This window comes from Azolla caroliniana, unplaced genomic scaffold, assembly GCF_043228905.1.
Source record: "Azolla caroliniana isolate FFs.n. ecotype wild unplaced genomic scaffold, voAzoCaro1.0.p SCAF_34, whole genome shotgun sequence".
NCBI classification, from domain to species: Eukaryota; Viridiplantae; Streptophyta; class Polypodiopsida; order Salviniales; family Salviniaceae; genus Azolla; species Azolla caroliniana.
Window position 1 is genome coordinate 40,473 of NW_028230469.1, and position 25,495 is coordinate 65,967.

At 39.0% G+C, this 25,495-nt stretch overlaps 3 protein-coding genes across 13 annotated transcripts; 2 read left to right on the forward strand and 1 right to left on the reverse strand.

The window, feature by feature from the left end:
• Positions 1 to 4,835: 4,835 nt before the first annotated feature.
• On the forward strand, positions 4,836 to 8,404 carry LOC147849534 (uncharacterized). Of its 2 annotated transcripts, none has more exons than XM_087337417.1 (8): positions 4,836 to 5,142; positions 5,621 to 5,814; positions 5,895 to 6,029; positions 6,235 to 6,357; positions 6,507 to 6,674; positions 6,759 to 7,816; positions 7,906 to 7,978; positions 8,118 to 8,404. In XM_087337417.1, exons 1-8 carry the CDS (start codon positions 5,052 to 5,054, stop codon positions 8,262 to 8,264), a joined length of 1,989 nt encoding a protein of 662 aa, XP_087193543.1. In that variant the 5' UTR covers positions 4,836 to 5,051; the 3' UTR covers positions 8,265 to 8,404. The 2 variants fall into 2 exon arrangements, with proteins under 2 accessions (XP_087193543.1, XP_087193542.1); XM_087337416.1 differs by having other exon boundaries at positions 4,837 to 5,142; positions 5,600 to 5,814.
• Positions 8,405 to 12,671: 4,267 nt separating this feature from the next.
• On the reverse strand, positions 12,672 to 15,114 carry LOC147849535 (putative pentatricopeptide repeat-containing protein At3g47840). Of its 2 annotated transcripts, XM_087337413.1 has the most exons (2): positions 14,845 to 14,986; positions 12,672 to 14,759 (listed from the first exon to the last, which is right to left on the reverse strand). In XM_087337413.1, exon 2 carries the CDS (start codon positions 14,717 to 14,719, stop codon positions 13,049 to 13,051), a length of 1,671 nt encoding a protein of 556 aa, XP_087193539.1. In that variant the 5' UTR covers positions 14,720 to 14,759; positions 14,845 to 14,986; the 3' UTR covers positions 12,672 to 13,048. The 2 variants fall into 2 exon arrangements, with proteins under 2 accessions (XP_087193539.1, XP_087193538.1); XM_087337412.1 differs by having other exon boundaries at positions 12,672 to 15,114.
• Positions 15,115 to 15,945: 831 nt separating this feature from the next.
• LOC147849536 (uncharacterized) lies at positions 15,946 to 25,085 on the forward strand. Of its 9 annotated transcripts, none has more exons than XM_087337396.1 (19): positions 15,946 to 16,176; positions 17,623 to 17,676; positions 17,764 to 17,904; positions 18,027 to 18,111; positions 19,472 to 19,538; positions 20,598 to 20,706; positions 20,781 to 20,819; positions 21,095 to 21,156; positions 21,257 to 21,359; positions 21,460 to 21,627; positions 21,700 to 21,768; positions 21,858 to 21,914; positions 22,000 to 22,227; positions 23,294 to 23,368; positions 23,587 to 23,697; positions 23,776 to 23,846; positions 23,926 to 24,186; positions 24,262 to 24,355; positions 24,532 to 25,085. In XM_087337396.1, the coding sequence occupies exons 3-19, from the start codon at positions 17,770 to 17,772 to the stop codon at positions 24,835 to 24,837; spliced, it is 2,040 nt and encodes a 679-aa protein (XP_087193522.1). In that variant the 5' UTR covers positions 15,946 to 16,176; positions 17,623 to 17,676; positions 17,764 to 17,769; the 3' UTR covers positions 24,838 to 25,085. The 9 variants fall into 9 exon arrangements, with proteins under 9 accessions (XP_087193522.1, XP_087193526.1, XP_087193523.1 ...); XM_087337400.1 differs by having other exon boundaries at positions 19,478 to 19,538; XM_087337397.1 differs by having other exon boundaries at positions 17,768 to 17,904.
• Positions 25,086 to 25,495: the final 410 nt, after the last annotated feature.

The window sequence follows — 25,495 nt, forward strand, 5'->3', positions numbered from 1 at the left end:
CGCACACGTTTCGACAAGTCGACCATGACTCGGCTCCAGTTGTCTACAGCGACAGTCAAGGTGCTGTTGCCTTGTCGAAAAATCCGGTTCACCACAACGCCTCCAAACACATCGACGTTCGATATCACTTCGTTCGGGACTGCGTCATTTCAGGGAAAATCGGTCTAGAGAAAATATCCACAACCGACAATGTCGCAGATGGAATGACCAAATGTCTCTCGGCAGACCGTTTTCGGTCTCTTCGGCATCAGATGGGCGTAACGACAAACCAGTCCGGTTAGAGCCGGACACAGAGCAGGATGGTTCCCGACAACCGACATCAGCTCCTTAATGATCGGCTTCAACTGTTCCGACCCGACCAGTTCGGTCTTCTGTCTTCGGATCCTGCCGACTCGAACAAAGCTGATATGTCCGAGAACCTAAGTATATACCTGTAATCTTAGATAACCCATGTATACGCCCATTACGGGGGAGTGTCGAATACATGTGTATAATGGACGTATTCACACTATCTCGTTTTGGCCATTTATGTAATTAGCATAAAGGGTAGTTGCCCTAAGTCAGTCACTATATATAGTGACCTTGTAACCTCTTTGTGAGGTTGGTTGTTGTATTGTTGCTTTGTGAAATAAAGAGTCTTTTGTCTCTCTCTCTCTCTCTCTCTCTCTCTCTCTCTCTCTCTGTGCAACGACCTACATTCTGTCATACGCAGGGAATAAACAGGGATCGAATGCTTCTTGATCTTCCGCACTGACGACTTTGCTTACAACAATGGATACTATTGAGATTGTTGTAGTAGAGCAATATTGGATCATTGATGGAGACGTCCAGATCCTTAATAAGTATCCTCTTGAGCCATATCGTTTCACATGGAGCTACAACTGCACCCCTGTATTCGGCTTCTATGCTTGACAATGCAATGGTTGATTGCTTCTTACTGCTCCATGATATGGCTCCGTTGTCAATTGAAAATACAAAGCTTGAAGTTGATCGTCGATCAGCTTTGTAGTCGGCCCAGTCGGCATTTGTATATCCTCTGAGTCGAATTGGCGTGGCCTCATAGTTCATCGTTCCACTCACGTATCGTAACACTCGCTTAGCACAATCCAAATGAATATCACGTGGAGTTTGCATGAATTGACTAAGGAGGCCGACTAGATAGTTGAGGTCAGGTCAAGTTATCATGAGGTAGATAAGACTTCTGACAAGTTTCCGATAGCGTGTTGGCTCACATTCAATTGTGTTTGAGTCGAGATCTAGTTCGAGGCTTCAGCAGAGAGGGGTGGCGACGGGCTTACACTTTGTCATCCCAAACTTGAAGAGCAGATTGAGGATATAGTGTTGTTGGGAGATCATGATGCCGCATGGAGTTCAAATTACTGCAATACCTAGGAAGTAATGAAGCACTTTCATGTCCATCATTTCAAATTTGTCGGAGAGGAAGGACTTGGCACGTAGAGGATGATAAAAATTGAACTTCCAAAATCACTTCTGACATAGAGAGAGTTGTTGGATTTTGACACTCTGAAGCCAATTCGATGAAGATATTGAGTGACCTTGGAATGTCAAGCCTGTGGCATTTGTTTAAGGTTGTATAGTGGCTTCTTTAGTCAATACACTATTGTCGAATTAATGCTTGATTTGACGTCGGGTGGTTGGATCATGTACACCTCTTCTTCTAATTCACCTTGCAGAAAGACATTCTTTATGTTTGGATTTGGTGGAAGTACTACCGTTTTGCCGTTGCAAGTGCAACCATGGTTTAAACAGTCGTAATCTTTGCCACTAGGGCAAAGGTCTCTTCATAGTCTACACCGTGCGTTTGTGCGTAGCCTTTTGCTATGGTCAGGCTTTATAGTGATTCACAGAGTCGTTGGCATTATACTTCACCTTGAATATCCATCTGCATCTGATTACCTTCTTGTGAGGTGAGTGAGGAATGAGATTGCATGTCTTGTTCTTACTGAGAGCCCGCGCCTCCTCATTCATTGCTTCGGCCCATCATGGATCTTTAAGTGCTTCGGAAAAACTTATCAGTGCTCGAACAACTACCACCTTTATCATAAGGTGTAAAAATAGTGTGTGGAAGTTTGTAGACACAACCGCCTCGGCCGGATGGCAACAAAAAACAGAACAAAGGTTTAATGTAAGCTTGAGACACACACAGAGTACACGGGAGAGACAAAGAGAGTAGAACAATAAAAGTCTATTTCAAAATACTCTATGGACTTTGTACATACAAAATTTGCTTTAGAGCACTTTTTATACAAGTCCTTAAAATGACTCATAAAAGTACTGACAAGTACTTCAATGCTCGATGTACCCTAACATTTTCCCAAGTGTTTGTGCATCTTTAGCGGAGATGCCCCTTCCTTGAGCCCAGTGACACGTACAATTAGGCGCCAAGCTTGACACATTTTCTCTTCCTCAAGGGTAGTGTTTATAATATTTTCATCTTTTAGTTCCTTTTTAATGTTATGTTTTACTACATTGACCCAACTGGTCTTCGTTAATCCCAAGCCGCTTCTTACCTTTTCCTTAACCTTTTTAATGTCGTCCTTAATATCCTCTAGGGAGGATATTTCATCATTTTCCCTAGATGTCTCGATGTCATTAAGTAATTTCTGAAAGTTGATGTTTTCTATTTTGAGTTTCGTTATTTCAGCCATAAGCATGTCTTTTTCTTCCCCATCTTTTTGCTTTTGAGATTCGGCCTCTTTTGTCCATTTTTTCATTTCATTCTCTATTTTAACTAAACCATTAAAGACATCTAAGAATTCTTCGTTATTTATAGTTTCGTCGTGTATTTCCTTATGATCTTTAGTTCGTTTAGAAGCCATGTTGTAATTCAAAAGATAAAAGAAAAGGACGAAAAAGAACGGAAAACTTAGCGAGCATCGGTGGATGTCTCATTCACTTCATGAGCTCGCAATCAACCCACCAAAGAGAGACCTTGCGCGCCAAGTACAAGAGCCCACACCGTAGGAACACACTCTACTGAGGAACCCACGTATGCATGGCCACAACTAACAATAGTGATGGTCGCTCAACAACGACGACGGTCAGCGCGACGTGTCGGCAAACGCGTGACAACGGTAGTGGCAGCAGACGGCGACAACGACGATGGAGAAATATCGAGACATACTCGGACTATTAGATACTTTAGATATAAAGAAATTAGGCAGATATATCTTAGAGCTAAAACAACATAGAGAGAATAAACTACAAAATGTTGACAATAAAGTTTCTAATATTCACCAATATATAACGAATGAAGTTTTTCAGGGATAATGGGAGACAACGAATGTGGACACACCTACACCACTCAGTCTCTTCCTTGATGAAGCAGAAAACCAAAGAAGAACTAAACGCCATTGGATATCGGGAACTCAACGTGGTATATGTTGAGAACTCGACGTTCCTTATGTCCGACGCTCGGCCACAACCGAGATTCTTTTCATACACAGAAAAACAGGTAATAAAAAAAAAACGCGACACAAAGGGGAGAAATGGTACACAGGAGGTTTACGTGGAAAACCCCAAAATAGGGGAAAAAACCACGGCAGCCCACAGGCTGCAAACTGTCACTCTGTAGGAATATACAACAGTGAGTTCATTGAGGCAACGACCTCGTGCTCTCAGATCTTCGCCACAGGCGGCGGTTATAACAGAGGCAACGACCTCGTCTCTCTCTCTCTCTCTCTCTCTGTATAGTTACGCGCTCTCTCTTCTTCTTGCACCAACAAGGAAGAATGACAACAACAAAAACGACACACCTAAAAGTTTGCCCTAAGTCATATTTATACTAATATGACTTTCCGGCTATTTACAAACGTAGCCTCGATGGGCTCTCAGAGACATATTTACGAATATGTCTCTTCCTTCGGTTCATACCGGGCCTACACCATCCGGCTCTCCGCAGTCGGGTACTCCCCATCCGGTTCATACCGGGTCTACACCATCCGGCTCTCCGCAGTCGGGTACTCCTCATCCGGTTCATACCGGGTCTACACCATCCGGCTCTCCGCAATCGGGTACTCCCCATCCGGTTCATACCGTTTCGGCCTCGGCCTGTTGGCCTCGGCCGAGTTTGTTCGTCGGCACTGTTCTTCTCCCTTCCCATCCGGAGGGACCTGTTTCCTAACAGTATAGACGCAATTAAGAAAATAAGGGAACGTGAGCTACACCACCTGGAAGCCATGGTTGGGGTACCTTCTACCTTCTACACCAGGACCATGGGTCACACCCACACCGAAACCCTTTGACCTCCCACTTCTTTTCGAGAGGCTTGGATGGAAATGAAACTAGGCCAAATACAAAGTCATTTCCTTTATTGAATATGTTACACCATAGCATGTTTTGTACAATACTAGAACTCTTTTAGTTTAAGTAAATGCTCTATTTTGTTGTACACCGATTGTCTCATGGACCAAAATTTGGCCTTAGAAGACGTTAATATATTGTGGTGTGCATGTGTTCCTTTGTGCGACCCTTTTAGCACACCCTTTTTAGCGTGCATGTAGCAAAGCCAACCCAAATGGGTACCTTTGTATCTTCTATAAATTGAACAATAAGTAAGAAGCTAACTAGGTTGGTTTTGATCTCTTTAAGTGCATTTCACAATATCTTTCTTTCTCTATCTCTCTCACTCTCTCTCTCTCACACACACACACACACACACACACACACACACACACACACACACACACGAGTCAGAATGGAAGAGCGTTTCTTCTCAAGTGTGAAAACGAATTAATACCAAAACAAAATGAACTCTCATCTCCCCTGCTTCTCCTTGTCCTTGTCCTTCTCGTTTTGTCTACCTGCTGCGTCGCGATGGAGGAGCTTCTCCATCTCTGATTCACGAGTTTTTCCGTCCGTCACAAATTTGCATGCATACATCATCATCATAATCCTGTTTGAACTCGTAGCGGGAAAGATACCCGAGAACGCTCCTGCTTCGAGTTCCAAAACCTTTTCTTCACCAAAGGCTTCTCCAAGAAAGAACCGCAACAGAGACAGAGACACAGAGAGAGAGAGAGAGAGCACCAATGGATGCTGTATCTTCTTCTTCGACTCCATGGACGTGGATTTTCGAGCACCTGGTCAGCCAGAAGGAAGTTGGAACGCCAATTTTGCGAGGTATTCAATGTCTTTCCCTTTTCTACACGAATTCTGTTTCTGCATAACATCTTTTCCCTAATAATGGTTTGGGGTTACATCTACTATGGTGTGGGCATGAGCATTGTTACATTTGTATAAAAAATTTGCAGCCTCGGCATTGGTTAGAGATTTGGCTCGCTTTCGAGTTTTTTATGGGGGAAAATGCTTCCACTGTCTTATTTACAGCGTTCTCTTTGAAGGAATGTTGCCTCTGGCATTATTTGGAACGTTTTCTTTGAAGAGATGCTGCCTTTGACATGACTTCAAGCCCTCCGCTTTTGCATAAATGTTGCCATTGGCTTGTCCCCAATCTTTTTCTTTGCAGAAATGCTGTCATTTACCTAGATAAGAGAATTTTCGTTAGATAAATGCTTCAGATGGTTCTGTGTATATGTTGACATGTTTCCTTATCATTGAATTGGCCTTTTCTTTTCAGAAATGCTTTCTTCTGTGCCAGATATTGCTCTTTCTGTCAGCTTGCAGAGGAGGGTGGCGTTGAGATACCTAGAAGAAGCCATGTCTGCAGAGAAGGTCGATGCTTCGGTCATCCCTCTCATAGTGACCCTTTTGGAACATGCTCAAAGAGCTTCCATTTCGACTTTTCCTACGAGCTTAGACTATTCTGATTTGCTGCTGCGAGTGAAAGTAGAGGTGAGGTGACCCATAGAGTTGATATTTAACAATTCTGGCATAGGGTTTTGCATTATTTTATTTGAAAGTTTGGTTTGCAGGCAGTGCTAATATGTATTCGAACAAATCCAAGGAACTGGTGCACATTCAACCAGTTTCTTGATTATTTTTTCCCTAATGATACAAAGGATGTCCAATATTGCGAGAAGAGGAAGCAACTCTTAAGCCTATTGAGGGTATGTGTTTACCTTTTGAATACACAGTTTTTCTTGTGCAGGAACTTGTTTTTCAGGATCCAGTGTCATTGCTAAGTATGATATAATCTGGAATGAACATTTTAAGGAAGCATCGATTAAATGTTTGGAAACTAGCTATTCACAAGCCCACCCCACCCCTCTCCGCCCTTCATAAGGGTTAATCTTTTTGGCTGGTGAATCACAGTCGGATGATGAGAAAAAATGCATGGAAATGCTGGAAAAATATCCTGTCAGTGCATTGCGACATGACATACTCAAATGCATCACTTCAGAAAAAAATCGCTTCGAGGAAACCTTTTTCAACAAGGTCTGAATTTTCTTTCTCTCAAGATGCAACTACAAACTATTTAAAATGTGTTTTGCTAATGAATGGTTTTATTAAAAGCAAACAGCAAACATTTGTTACCGTAAATGCTGTGGCGATGACATCCAACAGTGCAACTTTCTTCTTTGCAGCTTTGGCAGGATGTGCGTGTTGGAAAACTCCCTTTGAATGTTGGATTGCCAGTCCGAGAGAAGGAAAAAAGTCAAGAGGCTTTTCATTCTGCAGGCATGGCACACAATTCTATCGGACATGATGACCAAATTGACATAGTGGGCCGGAATTCAAATGCTGAATCAGAGGTTTTATATGGATGGAGTGGTTAATTAACACATTTTTCATGCTTTTAGTGTTTTTCCATGTATAACAAATGTTGTAAATTACAGGATGCTGTTGAGACCAGGCACGATAAACTTGTTGCAATAGAGCTGGAAAAGAGCAGTTTGAGGAATATGGAAAGGGATACTGCACAAAAATCTTACAGTAATGGCTATGAAAAGAAACACCAGCATGGGGCTTGTGGTTCTGATTTGAAAGGTAAAACAAAATCAGCAGGTCAATCTTCTAGGCTTGTGCAAAGTCCAAAAGTGCAGTTGAGGCAAAGGAATCAGTATGGTAAAGCTATCACATCCTCCAGTCCCTTAAAAGATGTGAAGAACTTACGGGCTTGTGTAAATACAACAGAGAGTAGAGATGGTTTAGCAAGTGCCCAGATTCCGAAATCTGGGAGTGATGGCCAAGAAGAGTACTGTCATAAATGCCAGAAGGGAGGAAATTTGGTTTGCTGTAATGGCTGTCCAATCGCGGTGCATAAAAGATGCTTGGGATCTGACTCCAGCATTGTACACGGAGAGTGGTTTTGCCCTTTGTGCTTGCAAAAGAAAGCAGCTGAAGCAGTAGCAAAGGCAAAAGAGGAGGAATTGGCAGCAAAAGAAAAAGTAGCTCAATTCATGGCAGAGCTAAACACTAAGCGGGTCACTGAAAAAACTGCTTCTCACAGGATTTCAGATGATTGTGGAGTGAAAACTGACACAGAAAACATAAAGAAAACGTTGGGCAGGAAGAAAGATGCTAGACAGATTAATAGTTTAAAGGCTGATGTGCACAAGGAAATGGAAGCAAATGCTTCTGAAACTGCAGTGCATACCTATAATGACATACAAGAAGAGGTTGGGTCTCCAAGCAAAGAATGCCATGACATAATCAATACTCCGCCAAGAAAAAAAGTTAGAGGTCTCGTAAGGGACAATGTAACTTGTGATGGAGCCACAAATGATGCTGGTGGTACATCTTCAAAAATGGTGAGTGAATCAGAAGGGCACGCAATTCAAGCTGGTGTACCAATTCTAGCTGCAGATGGTGACGGGCATGCTGGTGATATAGAAGAAGATAATGTTGACATAAAAAAAAAAAATGTGAATCGGAAGCAGAAGCTTAAGATGAGGTGGTGTATATTCCTTCTCTTTTATGATGTGTTCATATCCTTCTGTTCGTCTGCCAATTTGATTAAAACTCCCAATGTGCTATGATTAGAGAAAACCGACTCATCCCTGGTTTGCGGCGGAAGCGGCTCCCATGGTCAAAAGAAGAGGAAGATGCTTTAAAGGTCTACCTGTTTTATATTTTGTTTCTTTCATTCATTGTTTGGAAGAAAAAGATGCTTTGAAGATCAACTTGTTTTATATTTTATTTCGTTCATTTATATGTTTTTACCATTTAAATATTATGTTTTCCTCCCCTAACAGGAGGGTGTGAAAAAGTTTTCACATGATGGTACATGGGGATTTCAGTGGACTCGTATACTAGATTTTGGGCGAGGAAAGTTTCATCCAAGTCGAACTGATATTGATCTGAAGGATAAATGGCGGAATCTTGTTAAAACAATGGGATAATCTCGCACATGTTTTTGATTCAGCAATTCATGCAACTAAATTTGTACCAGTCACAACTCGTCCAGGCCCAGCTCACACTTCTGTTTGAAGGATAGCTGTTTTGTACACAGATATGTATAATAAAGGAAAACAAGTTATTTTTCCAATGTCTCCTACAGATGATAGTTGAATTTGTATACATAATTCTTATTTGTAAAGATGAGTCATGTAAAAAGCTCACACATATTTGGCTATGTATGTGTTAGCACCCTCCATAGGTATGAATGCCTTTTTTTGTAGCGTTTTATCTTGTCAAGACCATGATACTGTTCCATTGTCATGAAATATATTCACTTTCCTTGGTGCCATGTGGAGTAAAACTGGAGTACTTGAATGATTAGATGGGTCAAAATATTCATCATTTTTATCACTGGCACTTTATGATTTTGGTCCATCTCAATATCGTTGTCCACCTCTTTTGGATGCATTGAATGAGATGTTGGTAGAAAAGTTATTTTAGACACTACCAGATAGTATTTAACTACATCAAATTAAGTGATTGGTATGTCGGGTTCCTTTTTGTCCTTAAAATTCAAGGCATTCTAGATAATTATGCGAATATAGCTTTTCTTCTCTCTTTCTGTTTGTAGCCCATGGTGTTTGATTATGTATGACTTGTTTCACAGCCATTCTTGGCCACATTTCAAACAAATAAAAGCTAAAAGCTTCGTGTTGCATCGAATTAAACCACATGCTCCACTGCTTGTGCGGGCCCCCGCCAAATAGAGAGGTCTAAAGACAAGTTTGATGATGAGTGGAAAGTATTACATCACCAAGCTTTTGGCTTCATTCAGGAAGGAAAGCACAAACAAGTTGTACCTAATGAAGCAATTGGTGCATTTAAGGTATCATGTGATTGAGGTCCAAGGAATCATTGACTGGTTATCATCAATGGGCATTACAATTTGCACACGAGGTCAGCTCTACTGGTGTTTGGCTCCTTTGCTAGATGATGGCAGAGTTATTTCTCCTTAGTTCCTTTGGCATCACAATTTACGACAAGGTCAAGGCCATCACAGTTTAGGATGAGGTCAGAGCTCTTGTGCCTTGAGAGACAGTGAAGGTAACTCAATGCAACTTAGTTCCTGCTGATTTTATTACTTGTAATTATTTGAAGACCAAGTTGATGAATGAAAATAAACTGGAAAGTGAAGGAGCAAGTCAAGAGCCAAGTATGTAAATGTTGTTGTCATTGTCACCAAAACTTGCTCCAAGTATGTAAATGTTGTTATCATTGTCACCGAAAGGGTATGTGAAGATTTTTTTGTTGAAATTTAAAGAAGAAATCATCACAAAAGCATGACAGTGATGTGATGAAGGAAGCACTGCCTCTACAATTGGAAAATTTCTTTTTGTTGATGATTAAATGCCATCAGCCTGATGAGGAGGCAATTTGGGTGTGAGATAGTGATGCCACTGCTCATGCTGCATGTCACAAAGATTTCTTCAATTCCTACACTGCAAGTGATTTTGGAGCTGTGAAGATGGGCAATAATGAAGCAAGTTGTTCATTCAGAGACCACAAATGGCATTGAATTGATCCTTAAATATGCGAGACATGTTGCACGTTCGAGGCTCAAAGTAATCTCAGTTCGGCAGCCTGATGATGAAGGATGTTTGAGCAAATTTGGTGGTGAACAATACAGGCTCACCAAGTTAGCATAATAATAGAAAGGGGTAAAACAGTATCTCATATATATTACATTCAAAAATCTCTAGTTTTTCTGTCAATGTTTAGAGAATAAAAACCAAAGTGTCTGGTAGCACAAGAAACTTGGCCACATGAAAAGGGGAATGCCGCTGGTCAAGAACCTCTTGTAAAAAATGGAGAGTCTGCATTTGAAAGAAATGTGCAGATTCTCTAGCAGGAAAATGACATTGATTTGCCTTCAAGAATCAATCATCTTCAAAGAGGACAGAGATATTAGAGTTGATACACTGTAATGTGTGTGGACTGGTGAAGGTGGGGCCACTTGATGGTGCTAGATATGTTTTCACTGCTATTGATGATTTCTCTTGGAAAGTTCGCTATATCTTTACCTCAAAAGATCAAGTACTGGATAAGTCAAAGAATTTGAAGCTTCAATTGAATAAGATAGACTGAAAGGAAAGTCAAATGCATTCCCACTGTCAATGAAGGCAAGTATTGTGGTCTGTTTGATGCATATTGCAGGCAGAAAGGTATTAAGACATCAAATCACCCCTCCAAAAGACATACTGCAATTGAATGGCATTGCGAAGAGGATGAATAGAACATTAATAAAGTGTGCTAGATGTTTGCTGTCACATGCAAAACTACCATGATCTTATTTAAGGTGAGGTCAATGTATGTTGTTAATCTCTCTCACCATGTTATCATTTTGAAGGAGATGTTCCAAATCAAGTTTGGTATAGTGAAGTTGTCTCTTACGATCACTTACAAGTGTTTGGAGGCAAAGCCTTTGCTCAGATTTCTCAAGATGAGAGATCCAAACTTGAGGCAAAGACACAACAGTGTATTTTTCCTGGCTATGGATAAATTTGAAGCTACAAGTTGTATGAGTAGCGAAGAAAGTTGTTAGAAGCCATGATGTCATTATCGAAGATCAAATGATTCAGGATATCAAGTAAGGCACATGCAAAAATTCCTCAACAATATGTTGGATCTATAAATTCAAATCCAATTACCACAGTTCCAACAATCGAATAGGTTAAATATAATATTCAAATTGAAATTTATATAATGATTCGTTCGGATGCAGGTGACAAGGATGCTCCCAAACATGAAGAACAATATCTATATGGCAGGCCAACAACCACCTGTACTAGAAGTTCCACCAGCAATGTGAAGGCAGACCATTCGCACGATACTCTTGAGATGAGTACTTGGTGCTATTATCAAATGATTCTGAACCGAAAAGCTTGACATAATCAATGGAAGATGAGCACAAAAAGAAGTGGATGGAGGCCATGTAAGAAGAGATGGATTATTTACTTGAGATTCAAACATTTGAGTTGGTGAAGTTGCCTCAAGGCAGAAGGGTTCTGAAGAACAAGTGGCCTTATTCATTCAATGAAGCAATATGAGCACTCTACATCCAAAATACAAGGCCACGCTAGTAGTGAAACGATTTAGTCAAAGAAAGGGTACTGATTTCCATGAGATTTTCTCTCCATTTATGAAGATGACATGTATTGAGTGTTCTTGACTTGGCAACATGTTTTTACTTCGAGAATGAGCAACTGGATGTGAAAATAGCCTCCCTTCATGAGAATTTAGAGAAAGAAATATACATGGAACAACCTGCAGGGCCTATAGAGAAAGGCAAGGGGGAGTGTGTATGCAAGCTGAAGAAATGTCTTTACTGCCTAAGTCGATAGTAGGAGAAGCTTGATTCATTTATGGGACAGCATGCCTACAAAAGTTGTAGTGAAGACCCATATGCATATACTTACAGGGGTTTTCTCATGATGATTTTATTATGTTGTCGGGCTATGTCAGCGATATTTTGATTGTTGGAAAGGATGCTTCCAGGATTCCTGTGCTGAAGAAGTTGAGTCTTGGAAGAAGAATCGATAGAGATAGAGCCTCCAAAAAGTAGTTTAAATCACAAGAGAAACTTTACTAGTTTTTGCATCTCTTGATCTTCTATAATACATGTTTTGTCACATTAATATTGCCTAATCACAATATTTAGTACCATGTATCCTATCAAGTGGAAATTGAGGATTTGATATGAAGTTGGTATGACAGTTTGTCTAAACCTATCAGATGGCCGAAGTCAATTATTTGCTCAACATTTTACATACATGACCTTGTGATTGTGTTATATTTGTTTTGGTAGTATAACCATACTACATGTCATGATGGAGTTAACAATTGAAATGTTGACAAGAAGTCTTGAAAGGTTTCTCTATACCATATGATTACAAACAACAAATTGAAATATTGGCTTGGAAGATTTTACTTATACTAGATTACAAACAACAAATAATTTAGGTATTACAAACAACAAATGATTAATTTAGGGATGTCATGTATATTAGCCTGATGGTGGAAATGTTCACAGAGGCTTTCTATATAATGCAAGTGATCATACAATATATATTTTGTAACAATTATTTGCAATGATAATGTACAATGTCTTAGAGTTGCATTTTTGTAAGTGATATGCAGACAGTGTTTTTTATTCAGGACACCCATTTTATTCACGTTTAATATGCCCATAGCTTCAATGGTTTATTGATGGGATCACAGATATGATTTTATGACATGCTCAATAACTTCAATGGCTTGTTGATGGGATCACAAATATGATTTTATGATATGCCCAATAACTTCAATGGCTTGTTGATGGGATCACAAATATGATTTTATGATATGCCCAATAACTTCAATGGCTTGTTGGTGGGATCACAAATATAATTTTATGATATGCCCAATAACTTCAATGACCTGTTGGTGGGATTACAAATATGATTTTATGAAGGTTGTGCGAGAGGCAATACAGGGCTAGACATAGCTCGACGTAGGTCAACTGTCCACTGTCCACTTATCCACAGAATCCTCTCATAAGCCATGCGTATGTGGTCATCTTACCTGCAACAACAGATATCTATCTTATTGCTTTGAAGTAGCAAATAAGATGCCTCATCATGTGGGTCGAGTTTACTTGAAAATCAGGTAACATGTTTAAAGTGTGCCATATCCCGCATGAAATCTACAAGCACCCACCAAAGCAGCAAGGATGCATATCACATATGCTTTAAAGTACCACATTTGATGTCTCATCTTGATGGTTGAGCTCGCTTAACATGTGGGCTGCAAATTTGGCACGGTTAATATCCCCATGAAGTCTACAAGCACCCAGCATAGCACACCACACTGCAGGAGTTGCTTTATAAGGCATGTCATAAATAAGATCCTCGGCTTCATCTAACCTTCCTGCACGGCCTAGTAAGTCTATCAAACATACATAATGCTCCAGCAACGGTGTCAAATTGTGGACTTCACTCATGGAAACAAAGTAGTGATACCCTTCATTTATTAGCCCTGCATGACTGCAAGCAGAGAAAAGGCTCACAAACGTCACTTCATTGGGCTTCACATTGTCTTGCAGCATTTTCTCGTATAATCCAATAGCCTTCTTTCCATGTCCTTGTTGGGCATAGACAGTGATCATAACGTTCCAGGAAAGGAACTCCTTTGCTTTTATATGATCGAATAATGCCTGTGCCTCATCCAGCTTTCCACAATTCCCATACATGTGAATAAGTGCATGCAGGATGCCAATATTTGAATCAAACCCATAATTTGCTGCGTATCTATGAATTAGCATGCCTTTTGGCAAAACTTCCATGTCAGCACAAGCACTCAGAATGCTTGTAAATGTGGCCTCATCTGGATGTAAATGTTCATTTTGCATTTTATCGAACATCTCAAGAGCTCTCTCTCCTTGATGTTGCCTCACATAGCATGCAATCATTGCATTCCAACACACTATATCAGGTATCGCAATCTTATTGAAAATTTCACGTGCATCCTCAGATGAACCACAATTACCATACATATTTATAAGAGCTGTTGCAACTAGCATATCATTTCCATCCCTACCTTCGGACATATATATACATTTGTGAATGTTCTTCCCCACCGACAAAGCTTCCGAAGAAATACATGCACTCAAAAGGTTGAGAAAGGTGATGCGTGTTGGCTTCACGTTAGCATCTTGCATCTCCTGGAATATAACAAAGACCTCTACAAATTGCCCTTGTTGCGCATATGCAGAGATAATGGAATTCCAGGAGACTACATCACGAAACTTCTCCATAGTATCAAATACCGACTGGGCATCATGTAAGGCACCACACATAGCATACATATGGATAAGTGTATTCATCACTTCAGTATCAAAATCCAATCCATGCTCAACAATCAATCGATGGACATGTCTTCCGTCAATTATTTGGCATACATTTGCATATGCCGTGAGACCATTAATGAATGTACTCTTGTCTAGCATGATATTTCTTTCTTGCATCATTTCAAACAACTCCCCTGCCTCTCTACTGCATTCTTCTGTATCATACGCAGAAATCAATGCATTCCAAGAGATAGTGTCATGGACAGGCATACTATTAAACATTCTTCTAGCTGCCTCAAGATCCCCACACTTACCATACATATTGAGAAGCGAGGTCCCAAGAACCTCTTCTACATAAATGCCATACTCCACGAGGTCTGAATGAAGTAATCTGGCATCATCTAATGAAGCAAGGTTACCACAAGCAGTTAAAACACTCACGAAGACAACATTGTTAGGCTGGAATCCCCATTGAATCATTTCTTTGTAAAGGGAAAGAGCTGTATTGCTCTGGCTGTGTTTATTACAAACAGAGATCATAGCACTCCATGACACCATTGTACGGTGAGGCATATGATCAAACACATAGCATGCTTCTTTAACAAGGCCATATCTGCCATACATGCTGATAAGAAGATTAGCCACGAATGTGTCTGAATCAAGACCGGATCTGACAACACAGGCATGGATGAATTTACCTTCAAGGGGAGGAACGTTTTTCTGGAGGAGCAATGAGATGCTTTCTCTGTCCAGGATATCAGTTCTGGATGTGAGGGTTTGTTCTGCCGACGAAGCGAGTGAGGATTGATCGAAAGGTAAAGTGGTTCGACGAGGGATCGAACTAGTTCGTTGAGAAAGAGTCGGAGAAGGCCATGGAAGGGCTTGGACAGCCGCAGGGGCATAGAAAGAGCTGACCAGAGCTTCCATGGAAGCTTCCTTTAGCTAAGTTGTATTGGAACAATCTTCCATCCAATATCTACATATCTATCTGTAGGAAGTAATATACATAATGATAGCAATTTGATCATTTACTCAACACTTGGACCAAAGTTACTGGGACCGACCAATCGACACACCCAGATATCATGTCAAGGGCGCACACACACAAACACAAAGCCATGTACGTACGTATGGTACATACGTAGCTTGGGTGCTTGTGGTCCGTGGAAGTTGAATCCAACAACTTACATTTGTTTGATTGAACACATGTGTCCATTCTCGACCACCTCTCCTCCCTTTAAGACCCTTGACACATAATATGAGAATCAAAGTTTTTCCTTCTTTGGGTTGGAAATGGCAAGGGCATGCCATGGGTTCAGACAGATGATGCCCATTGGAGAATACAACCATATCTTTTGGACTAAGAGGACCTTAGTGTACATACATGAATGAACATTGTGTGAGAGGTGTACTTCCAAAACGTTGTCAAATCAATTCTAGAAAAGCTTCATCATCCCCTTTTCCTTACATGGTTGTTGCTTCTTCATCAAACGGACGGTAAACTCAAAATCCAACAACATTCGAGAGTGTGAAAGCACAAATGGCGTAATGATGCATGTTTCGACTCAGGGGGGGGGAACCAACTCTCGTATCTTGACCATACCATACCTTCTTGGCACCAAAGTGTCAATGAATGTCACAGGTGGAGGTGGCTTACCGTGTCCGAATCCAATGTATGTATTGTTCGAGCGAGTGAAGAGGATGCATCTGGACCCATTACATTTTCATTTGTATTTGAAATACGGTCCTCTGACCCACCAGCCATATCTGTGTGTCTGTAAATTGTAATATATATGGTACTGGTGGGGTATATGAATGCAGAGCATTTTACATTAAATGATACAATGGTGATCTCGTGTTCCCACAACAATTCTCTTTCTCTTTCTCCTTCTCCTTCTCCTTCCTTTGTTGCAATTCTTTAATCCGTCCCGGTGTGCCGAAAAGATAATCACCGTGAGCCTCGCGAGCATGAGGAAATTGAAGCGCCTGTATCTCCTGTGGGCTCAGATCTGGTCGTGATCATCAGTCAGGTATGCTCACTCTTAACTTCCAATTAGATCAAAACGTTTCCTATCAGACTTGTCCAGGACTCTTTGGTTTTCTTATCCATTTTCAGTAAAGAGAGGCTTCTGACATCTCCTGCTTGAGATAGATAGATAGAGTGAGTGAGTGAGTGAGTAAGTGAGAGAATTTCACCGAGAGATCAATCGTGGCTCCCAATCTCTAATAAGAAGGAAACAAACGAAAAGAAGAGAAATAGAAAAGAGGATAGGGAAATTGCACGCGAGACCAAACTTCAAAAAAGCTACCTTTCAAACTCACTGCTACAATTGATGCCTGACAATGAAATGACCCAAGAGACCAACGAATTACATTCGAATACAATCTATACTGTGCCTCATAACTAGGGTAAAAGGAAACAACACTACGCCTACTGCAAATACTTATGAGACCAAAGAAATTCCAACCAAGTGAAACATAATTCACCATCTAATAAGAACAGGGGAAGGGAAAAGTAAACCGGGCCTAACATGAATACCTATGACACCAATGAAATCGTATCGCAGAGAGATTCGATCTAAAGTCTAAGGAGGAGAAAAAAAAATTACATCACAATAGGATCTGATACAATGTCTGGTAACAAGTAACTTGATTGGGTGTCAATATATGAGGAATAGTATGAGGTGAGTGAGAGGATGGTGATACTGCCAATGATTATTGGAGATGTTCAGTGAGATCCACACAGTGTTCATTATCTTAATGGCTAAACCCATTTTCAGTAGTAGATCCGTTATTTCTATGCTAACCTCTCGCCTATCAAGTCTTCAAGGGCAATGGTCTGCAGTAGTTTGCCTGCATATTGGCATGGCTGTTGATATCCATGCAGGGGTAATTATCTTAATGGATAAACTCGTTTATGGTTGTAGTCCTTCGTTTTTCTGCCAACCTTTTGTCTTTCAAGTCTTCGAAGACAATAGCCTGCAGTTTGGCCACCTGAGTATTCAGTGGCTCTTGATATCCACTCAGGGCTCATTATCCTTGTGGCTAAACCCCTGTTTTGGGTTAGATTCTTCATTTTTATGCCAACATCTTGGCTTTCGAGCCTTCCACGGCAATGGCCTGCAGTGTGTCCATTTGTGTAGTAAACGAATGTATAGTGGGGGTAAAGGGTTCAAAGTGTAGGCATCTGAACCTAAGCCTAAAGAACAGGACCAGGATCAGTGTGTATGCCAGGCATGGCCTAGAATGGATATGTACTGGATGGCAGGGTGGGAAATTGGTATCGTCTTATGTTCACATGGATTCAAGTACTACAGCTTTGTTGCTGTCCTTCCGCCAATATTATAGCTCTTCAATCTTATTTTTCCCATTAAGTACGGTTGGAATGCTCTGAACTTTTGAATATGTCCATTCAGTGTTGTGTACTGAATTCATCTTTCTTTATGAATCACAAGCTTGTCTGTTGCTTTGGTCAGAAGAACTCACCTATGTAGATTTCAATGCGATAGGGTTGCGAACGGTTTATCAATGTAAGTGTCAAAGTAGGTTCGGGTGAAGAGTGTGTTTGTTCCAAGTGGTTTGCTGTACATTATGAATGACACTGCTTGATATGTAAGGCAGGTATGGCAGTACCAGAACAACAACCTGTTGAGAATGATATGTTATTGCACCAAGTAGTGCTGAATGAACACGGTGCTTTCTTTCTCCTTTTGCCCCTTATTTGTGGGCTGATTACTCTACTTTTGTACTTGTTTTCGGTGAGTAATAAGTTTTTTAGCTTATAGTGAAATATCTCATGTGATATGTCCCAGTTAGTGGGACATTGCTGCTGCCAAGCTTGCGATTTTTATCATCCACACTCTTGCTGTAATTTTTACAGCAAATTTTCTCTTGGGACAGAAATACATTCTTCAGAGATAGAAGTCAAGCTTGTCAGTTGAAGCCCAAGCTTCCATGTCCTCCAGGTAATATTTCTTACCATGATTTGTTTAATCGATCAAACAAATAAAAATGGGGATGAAGTTTCTTTAGCATTTGTGCTAGCATGAAGAGGGAATCAGGCTATTGCACCTTTATGGAAAAGACTCCACAATTATTACCATTTCTTTTTCAGTCATTTTCATGTTACATAGTATACCATCAAAGATTTGCGTCAATGACCTGGTAGCTTGTATGGACCAAATGGTAGTTGAGAGGTGCAGAGCTATGTCTATATTCTTCAGTTTTATCTACACAATTAACTAATATCGAGTATGTAAACATCTTTAACTCAAAATATGGAGAGCTACAAAGTGGCATCTATATTGTTCTGTTGTATCTTCAAAATTAACTAATATTGGGTGCTGTAAACATCTTAAAATCAAAATAGCATTCATATTCTTAATTTAATCCATAACTTATATGCTAGAATTCTTCCTAGCATGACATAGTTGTATGGCGTAAATCTTTAGTTTATCATCCTAAATCAAATGCCAAACAGTCAAAACTAAAATTACTTCTGTCACCTTACCTTTTTATTGTATCCATGGCCCATGGTAAATGCCCATGGGAATATCCCTAGAAATTTAAATTAATGACATTTGTGTTGTGAAGTTATTGTAATTTCCATCATTTGTCATAGAGCTACTTAAAGTTGAAAGGGACTTATCTCAATCCTACAAGTTTTGTTTCTTTTTTCTATGGATATAAAACTACTTTAAAAGTTATGAAATTATCTTTCACATATTGCAAAGGTGTCTGAATGGCCAGTTTAACCAAAACATTTATCACTGCTTTATACACTCTGACCACAACACTGATAACTACCCAAAAGAAAACAATGATTTTGGAAATTTGATTAGGTACTTTCCTCTAACAGAATTATTTTCACTCTTTTGTAACTGTTGGGAGCTTTTGTGAGGATGCTTTTGCAGCTTCCCCTGTTTTTATGTTCATACAGGGTAAAAACATGTTATATTTACTTAAGCAGAAGGTAAAGTCATACCTCGTTAGAACTTCTTGAACTATAGAAATTTACAGCTGATCTTTCCGTTTTTATACACTGATGGAAATTACTCTAGTGCATAGAGCTTTCTGTGCCCAAAAATGTTTTGGAACTCTGAAGCTATTTTAGGTTTTGGAAGCTAGTTGTCCTATAAATGTCCACTTGGATCCTGTTGGAATCAAGATGCTCAAAAGACAGAATTTTTGAATGTTGAGAATTTGTCTTTTCTGGTGTCTTTAGACAACTGATTACAATGGTCTTCTATTTTTAAAATAATAAACATGTGTGATTTGTTTAATACAAGATGGTATGACATTGTATAGTATGCTTTTGTGTTGCAGAAACAGACAAACAACTTCCTATAGTTGAAGAGCTTGCAAAACTTGCAGTAAGGACGCAGAGCCAAAGGTATCCTCACTGTGCATGCTATTTTACATACTATTTACGCATTCATGGTTTGCAATGTATATAGTAATCAGCAATGGTTTTGTTTATTTTGTGAGTCTCAAACCCAAACCATTTCAAACCAAATTGTTCTAATTTTAAAACTTAAACCAAACCGCAAAACCTTTAAACCAAAACAGTTCAAACCAAACTATTTGAGGAATTTTCAAGCTCAAACCAAACGTCTCAAGAGATCTACTGTTAAGCTGTTGATCTACGGTTTCACAGTTTGGTTTCAGCTAAAACCAAGTTATTGGGGAATGTACACTTAAAAGAAAACTAAACTGTAAATGAATTGTTTGGCCTCAAAGTTCGAACTTAATAATACATAGTACATATTACATAATTTATAATGTTAATTTAATTAATATTTCAAAAATGTCCTCCCAAGTCATTAAGCTGTTAAGCCAATAAAGGCTCAAACAAAACTGTTTACAAATTTACAAACCTGAATCAATCTGAACCTGTTTACCCATTAAGCCGCCATTTCACCATTTCATTCAGCTACACCTAACCGTTGCTGATTCCTAAATATAAGTAAAGAATTATGATCTCTCTTCACATCAACTTGATGGAAAATGGAGTTTTTGAATGTTTCATATCCCATATACATGCTTTTGATCGTCTACACATGTTCAAGAATTTGCATACTTTTTTACCAAAGGTGGCCACACATGACCAGGTGATGTAGTGGATCTGTCAAGGCTCTGCCACGAGTGAAGCCACAAACATGTGTGCACCATGCACATGCCCTTTTTGCTTAAGGTTGAAGGGGTTGCCAATCCTATATACTTGGACCTAAGGAGGGGCATTAGCAAACTAAACATTGACTGGGAGGAGAATTTACAGCTCTCCCTCCCTGCAACTTAATGCATTGCTTTATAACAGCAATTCTATGCAGAGAACAAATGTTGCATAATTGGATTTACTATCTTTTCATGCCTGTCCATAAATATTCTAAGCTGTGGACTGGGAAAGGCTTTGAGTTAAGCTATTAAAGAACCAAATCTGATTTTTCATCAGGTCTAGTGGTCTTGGAGATGACTCGGAGATAATTCAACAGAAAATTCGAAATTGTGAGAAGGAAAACATTAATTTGCAAATCGAACTCCTAGAGCTCTATGCAATCAAGGTAAACAGGTGATGTTTAATTTCAAATAAACAGATAATTTTCTAGATTTAATGCTTGATGAGTGTGGCTTGCAGAAGAAACTCGCAGAGCTATTAAAGGTAGAAGTTGAAAAGGTATGATTGGTTCTGGTTTGGCCTCCAAATAAAATGAATACTACATGTTTATAGAAGTATTTTAAAAGCAGAAATACATTTGTGGCAGAGTTCTGGTTTAAAAAATGATTTGAAAATAATCCAAAGTAGTGAAGTTACTATTATTTCAGATAAAAAGCATTTGACATTAGAGGTGACCTGGAAAAATTGTACATGCTTTTGCCTTAAAAGCTTTTGGATGCCGTACTTTGTCTTCGTGATATTGATTCTGAACCTTTGCCCAACATATGATGTAGGCTGAAAAAATTCAAAAAAAAGAAGGGTACATGATTGAAAACATGTCCGATTTGCAAGATAGGTAGACAGTCGTTTTACTGTCATTGGTTTACTCAAAATTATCTAAATTGTTTTGCTTGAGCAGTTTAATAATATCTCCCTCATTTTCTGTAATTTTGTAGGTTAGATAAGCTGATTTTAGAATACAACTTTGAAAAAACTTTGAGAGAAAGGTACGAAAAGGATTTAGAATGTTCCGTCACAGAAAACAATACATATAAAGAGGTACAAATTCTGGCATGATGTATGAATTTAAGAGCCACATTGTGACCTGTTTGGCACACAACTAGGCTTCATGACCTGAGGATTTAGCCACAACTTACAGGTGATTGAGAGATTTTGGAGTATAAGAAAGCAGGCTGTTGGGTCCTGTGATACTGACAAAACTCAAAAGAAAGCTGCTATCTTGCTGAATGAATTGGAAGGATTGTGGAGCTATGGAGAGACTAATAAAACCCTATATGACCAAGCATCACAAGACAGAGCCAATTTGGTACAACTACAATCTTGAGATTGTGCTTAGAGGGCTAGAGCCATACTAAAGAAATGAATGGCCACATTTCAGGTTCTTGCACAAGAAGAATTGGAAGTGTGTACTGCTTCATTAGCAAAACTTCAGGCACAGATTGAAGAGGTAGTTGTAAAAATAGAGTACAATCGATTATCTATAAAAGGCTAGTTCTCTAGATGGAGATGATGAATTCATTTGCAATTTTTTTGAAGGAAAACTGTACTCGGAGGAAGGTCGAGGATGCACTCTCTAATTCCAAGAAGCGGCTGGTATATAATGTGTATAAGTAGATAAGTTGATGAGCTGTTATTTGTGGCAATGTTCTATACTCAATTCACATTTATTTTCTTGCAGGCTCATTATGTTGAGACCATTCAATCAGAGCTGAAGCAACTGAATATAGCCAAAGCAAGCCTAAGACATGGTGTTGTTCAACTTTTGATGGAAAACAAGAGCTCCTTTATCACTTTACAGGAAGTATTGAAGGAACTTGTGAACAAGGAAAAAACACAAAATATGGAGAATGAATGTGATATAATTGATGGTAAAGCTGCATCCGCCAATGGAGCTGTAACTACCAAGGTTGGTGTGAATATGCAACGTATGCTGAGAATTTTCCCACATTTTAACTGGTAAAAGAATATTTTGTCCTCATTTGGTATTGAAAATTTATGTGAACAATAAAGACTGGGCTAAAGCTATCTACTTGAAGGCTGAATCACATTATGTTGAAGTCTCAACAGGGCTAATATGACAGGCACTGGTTTTCCCACATTGAACCTGTACTTTTCTCCTTGATATTTTTTAATATAGGTTTTCAAATTTCAGCAATTTGTCAACCACTGCATTTCACCAGTTTAGATTTTTCTTTATCTTTAAAAGAGAAAAAACATCATTACCTGTCACAGGAGTCGTAGGCCATGCTCATTTAACCCATTTGATCTAGAATGTCCAATAGCAGACATACTGAGGGGAAATCTCAATTTTAGCTTCTAAATTTTTTTATATATCATCTGTGTATTTTTTATGAGATAGGGTTTAGGGTTTGAGGGCATGTCTTTTTGGCTTTTAATTTTTCTATAGACAATCTGTCATATTTTTTATTGCACAAAACTATATGGATTTTTATCTTTCTTTAAAATGTGTTTTCTAATTGCTGTGTATGCATTTGAAGAAACAAGAATATAAGTTTAATTTTGTGCCTGCTATAATGAAACAGTTTCTTAGAATGAAGATTATTGATGTATGTACTTCAGGTATTTTCTGAAACTTTGGTTATGCAATTACTCAAACTAGTGAGAATATCCCTCATGGAACATGTCTAGTGAAAAAAAATTGAATTATTCTGTTACCCATTTTCATATATAAATCTATTGTGATATACTGATATATATGTTGTAGTTATTTTGAACTGATCTGCCATATTTTCTTTTACGCTGAATTGGTATTCTTTTTTCTTCGGAAAAAGAAATGGGATTTTATATGAAAATGTTATATTCGACAGGAAAAAGACAGTGAATTCAATAAACGGGGACCCAAGCATGGGTGAAGCTTCATGCATCATAGTAGTTCAGAAACAATGTAGGATATGCATGATACCTTTGTGCAGATACTAATAACTAAATAATCGGTTTGATGGATTTTGTAGGAAAAGGAATACAGTGATGATGTTAAGTTAACAAATGAAAATGAAGAAGCGTTGACCCAGGCATTACATGGAAAGGTCATAATTTTCTACCCATCTTTTTATCTTGTGAAAATTTATGTTGTTACCATTATTTAGTTCATTGTATGATTTCCAATGTGAGTGTCACTTAATTTCTTTTGATATCTGCAGGAAAATTAGTTTCTAATGATGATAAAAAGCAAAATTTATCTTGTCTTCTAAGCCGACCTAACATGTTTGGCAAACGTTCTTTATACCATTACCATACAATACAGGTTGCTGCTCTATTGCTGCTTTCTCAGCAAGAGGAACAAAATCTTTTGGTGGCAGATAACATACTGGCTCTTCAAACTGAAATCTCCTCTTATAAGAATGAGCTCATGCAGGTAAGTGCAAATTGCAACGTTTTCCGGGTCATGGAATATGACATCATCCGATCTAATTACCTTTATTTCATGGTATAGGTCACAAGTGAAAAAGTGCAGGCCCTTTTGGAACTGGCCTGGTTACAAAGAGAATTCTTGAAGCTACAGGAGTAAGACAAACACTCTCTGTTTCCCTATCAGAAATATTTTCATTTAACAATCCCATCTTCTAATGATATTTTGGAATAGGACTTCCAAACTACGACCAGACAATATCCGGAGGCTCTCCAGTGGGCAGTGGAGTCCAGTTTCAGATCATGGGGTCTTTTTTGAGGATGATGACAACTTGATATCTTTTACTTCCGAGAGCCCAAGGGAACCTCAGTCTCAAGTTTACCTAAAGAATTTATGGACAAGGAGCAGTCCTGATTTGGTTAACCGGACAAAGAGTCTTAGTAGCATCCTTTCTTTCAGCAGAAATAAAGAGACTGATGTTGGGGGCATTCACAGGTGAGTGATAATGGGGAGCCAGGTTCTTTTACTGATACTTTTTGGTCTTCATAACAACATATTATTGTTTGCAAGATTGCGTGCTGAGAATGCTTCTCTGCGAGATAGTTTAAGGGGCATCCGTCACCTGTGCCAATCAGCAAATCGCCTTCGTTTAACAATAGCAAGGGTATACACAAGAAACACTTCTACAAAAAGATTCTAATTATGATTTTATTCTATAGTTGATGACAATTATCATATAAATTTTTGTTCTGTAAATTTTTTAATGATGATTGGTGTATGACTTCTCTTGCAAAGATAGGTCTGAAAATTTTCCAATGGATTTTCTATTATACATTTCAGATTGCAGCTGAATCAGTTGCGCAAACTGAGAGTTCAATTCAACTTGCAGTAGAAGCTGTAGATGGTGTCATTTCTGAAGCATTGCATCTAAAAGTTGCTTTGCATAGCTCCTTACCTGTTGATGATCTTGGATGGAATAGCATTGGCTCTCCTTTATTAGGACGAAGTGAATTTGGTGATAGAGAGTTTTTCGATGGACAGATGGGTGATGATCTTGATATTGTTTCCTTTTTCGGAGTGGAGATTGTTCGATTGGTGCTCTTAGCTGCTCAGTTACAGAAAAGATTCTTAGGCCAAAATGTGTAACACTACAAGGAACCATCTTGTACTTTAATCCGTCTCGTTATTGATAGCAAGCCCTGTACATATGTAATTGAAGCCCATTGAGAACTGATTGTTTATGATCAATGGGCTGAGGATTCTGCTTGGATGATAAAGTTTAAGCATGTGGCTTACTTTGTAATTGGTATGTAGTATTGCCTTCCAATGTATGGATGTACTTTGGGAAATTTCCAGTAGGTATACAAATATATCAAGTGGGTGCATAAGCATAATATGAATGTCTATCTCACTAGAATCACTCATCAGGCTAAAATGATGAGATGCATGTCTATCTACTCGGTCATCAGGCTAACACAATGACATGCGCTGGTGGAGCTGATGCCTTTGTAATAGCCTTTCCCTCTCTCCTGGTGTTATGAGAGGTGACTATATGATCATTTGTCAGAAAATAATATTGAAATCCTCCCCTTCTCTCTGTGCAATCGTTCCTTATCTATTTGCACAACCATCCGTTGTCTTTGACTGTAGTTGACCACACAAATCAATGTTGCCATAAAATTGACTCTTTGTAGCCATTCATGCAACTGAGATCATAATCAAATGATTTCATCCATCGATCAACCCAAATGAGTCAAAGCGTTCACATCCATGTATTTATCATTGCTTGTTGGCTTTTCATTAA

Excerpts from the sequence above, each read along its gene's own strand:
- LOC147849534 (XM_087337416.1), top strand. The coding sequence starts at position 5,052 with ATGGATGCTGTATCTTCTTCTTCGACTCCATGGACGTGGATTTTCGAG. Across the intron at positions 6,358-6,506 it reads AGGAAACCTTTTTCAACAAG|CTTTGGCAGGATGTGCGTGT; the intron begins GTCTGAATTTTC and ends TCTTCTTTGCAG. Across the intron at positions 6,675-6,758 it reads ATTCAAATGCTGAATCAGAG|GATGCTGTTGAGACCAGGCA; the intron begins GTTTTATATGGA and ends TGTAAATTACAG.
- LOC147849535 (XM_087337412.1), bottom strand. The coding sequence starts at position 15,073 with ATGGAAGCTCTGGTCAGCTCTTTCTATGCCCCTGCGGCTGTCCAAGCC.
- LOC147849536 (XM_087337396.1), top strand. The coding sequence starts at position 17,770 with ATGGCAGTACCAGAACAACAACCTGTTGAGAATGATATGTTATTGCAC. Across the intron at positions 22,228-23,293 it reads ATGGAGCTGTAACTACCAAG|GAAAAGGAATACAGTGATGA; the intron begins GTTGGTGTGAAT and ends TGGATTTTGTAG. Across the intron at positions 24,356-24,531 it reads TTCGTTTAACAATAGCAAGG|ATTGCAGCTGAATCAGTTGC; the intron begins GTATACACAAGA and ends TATACATTTCAG.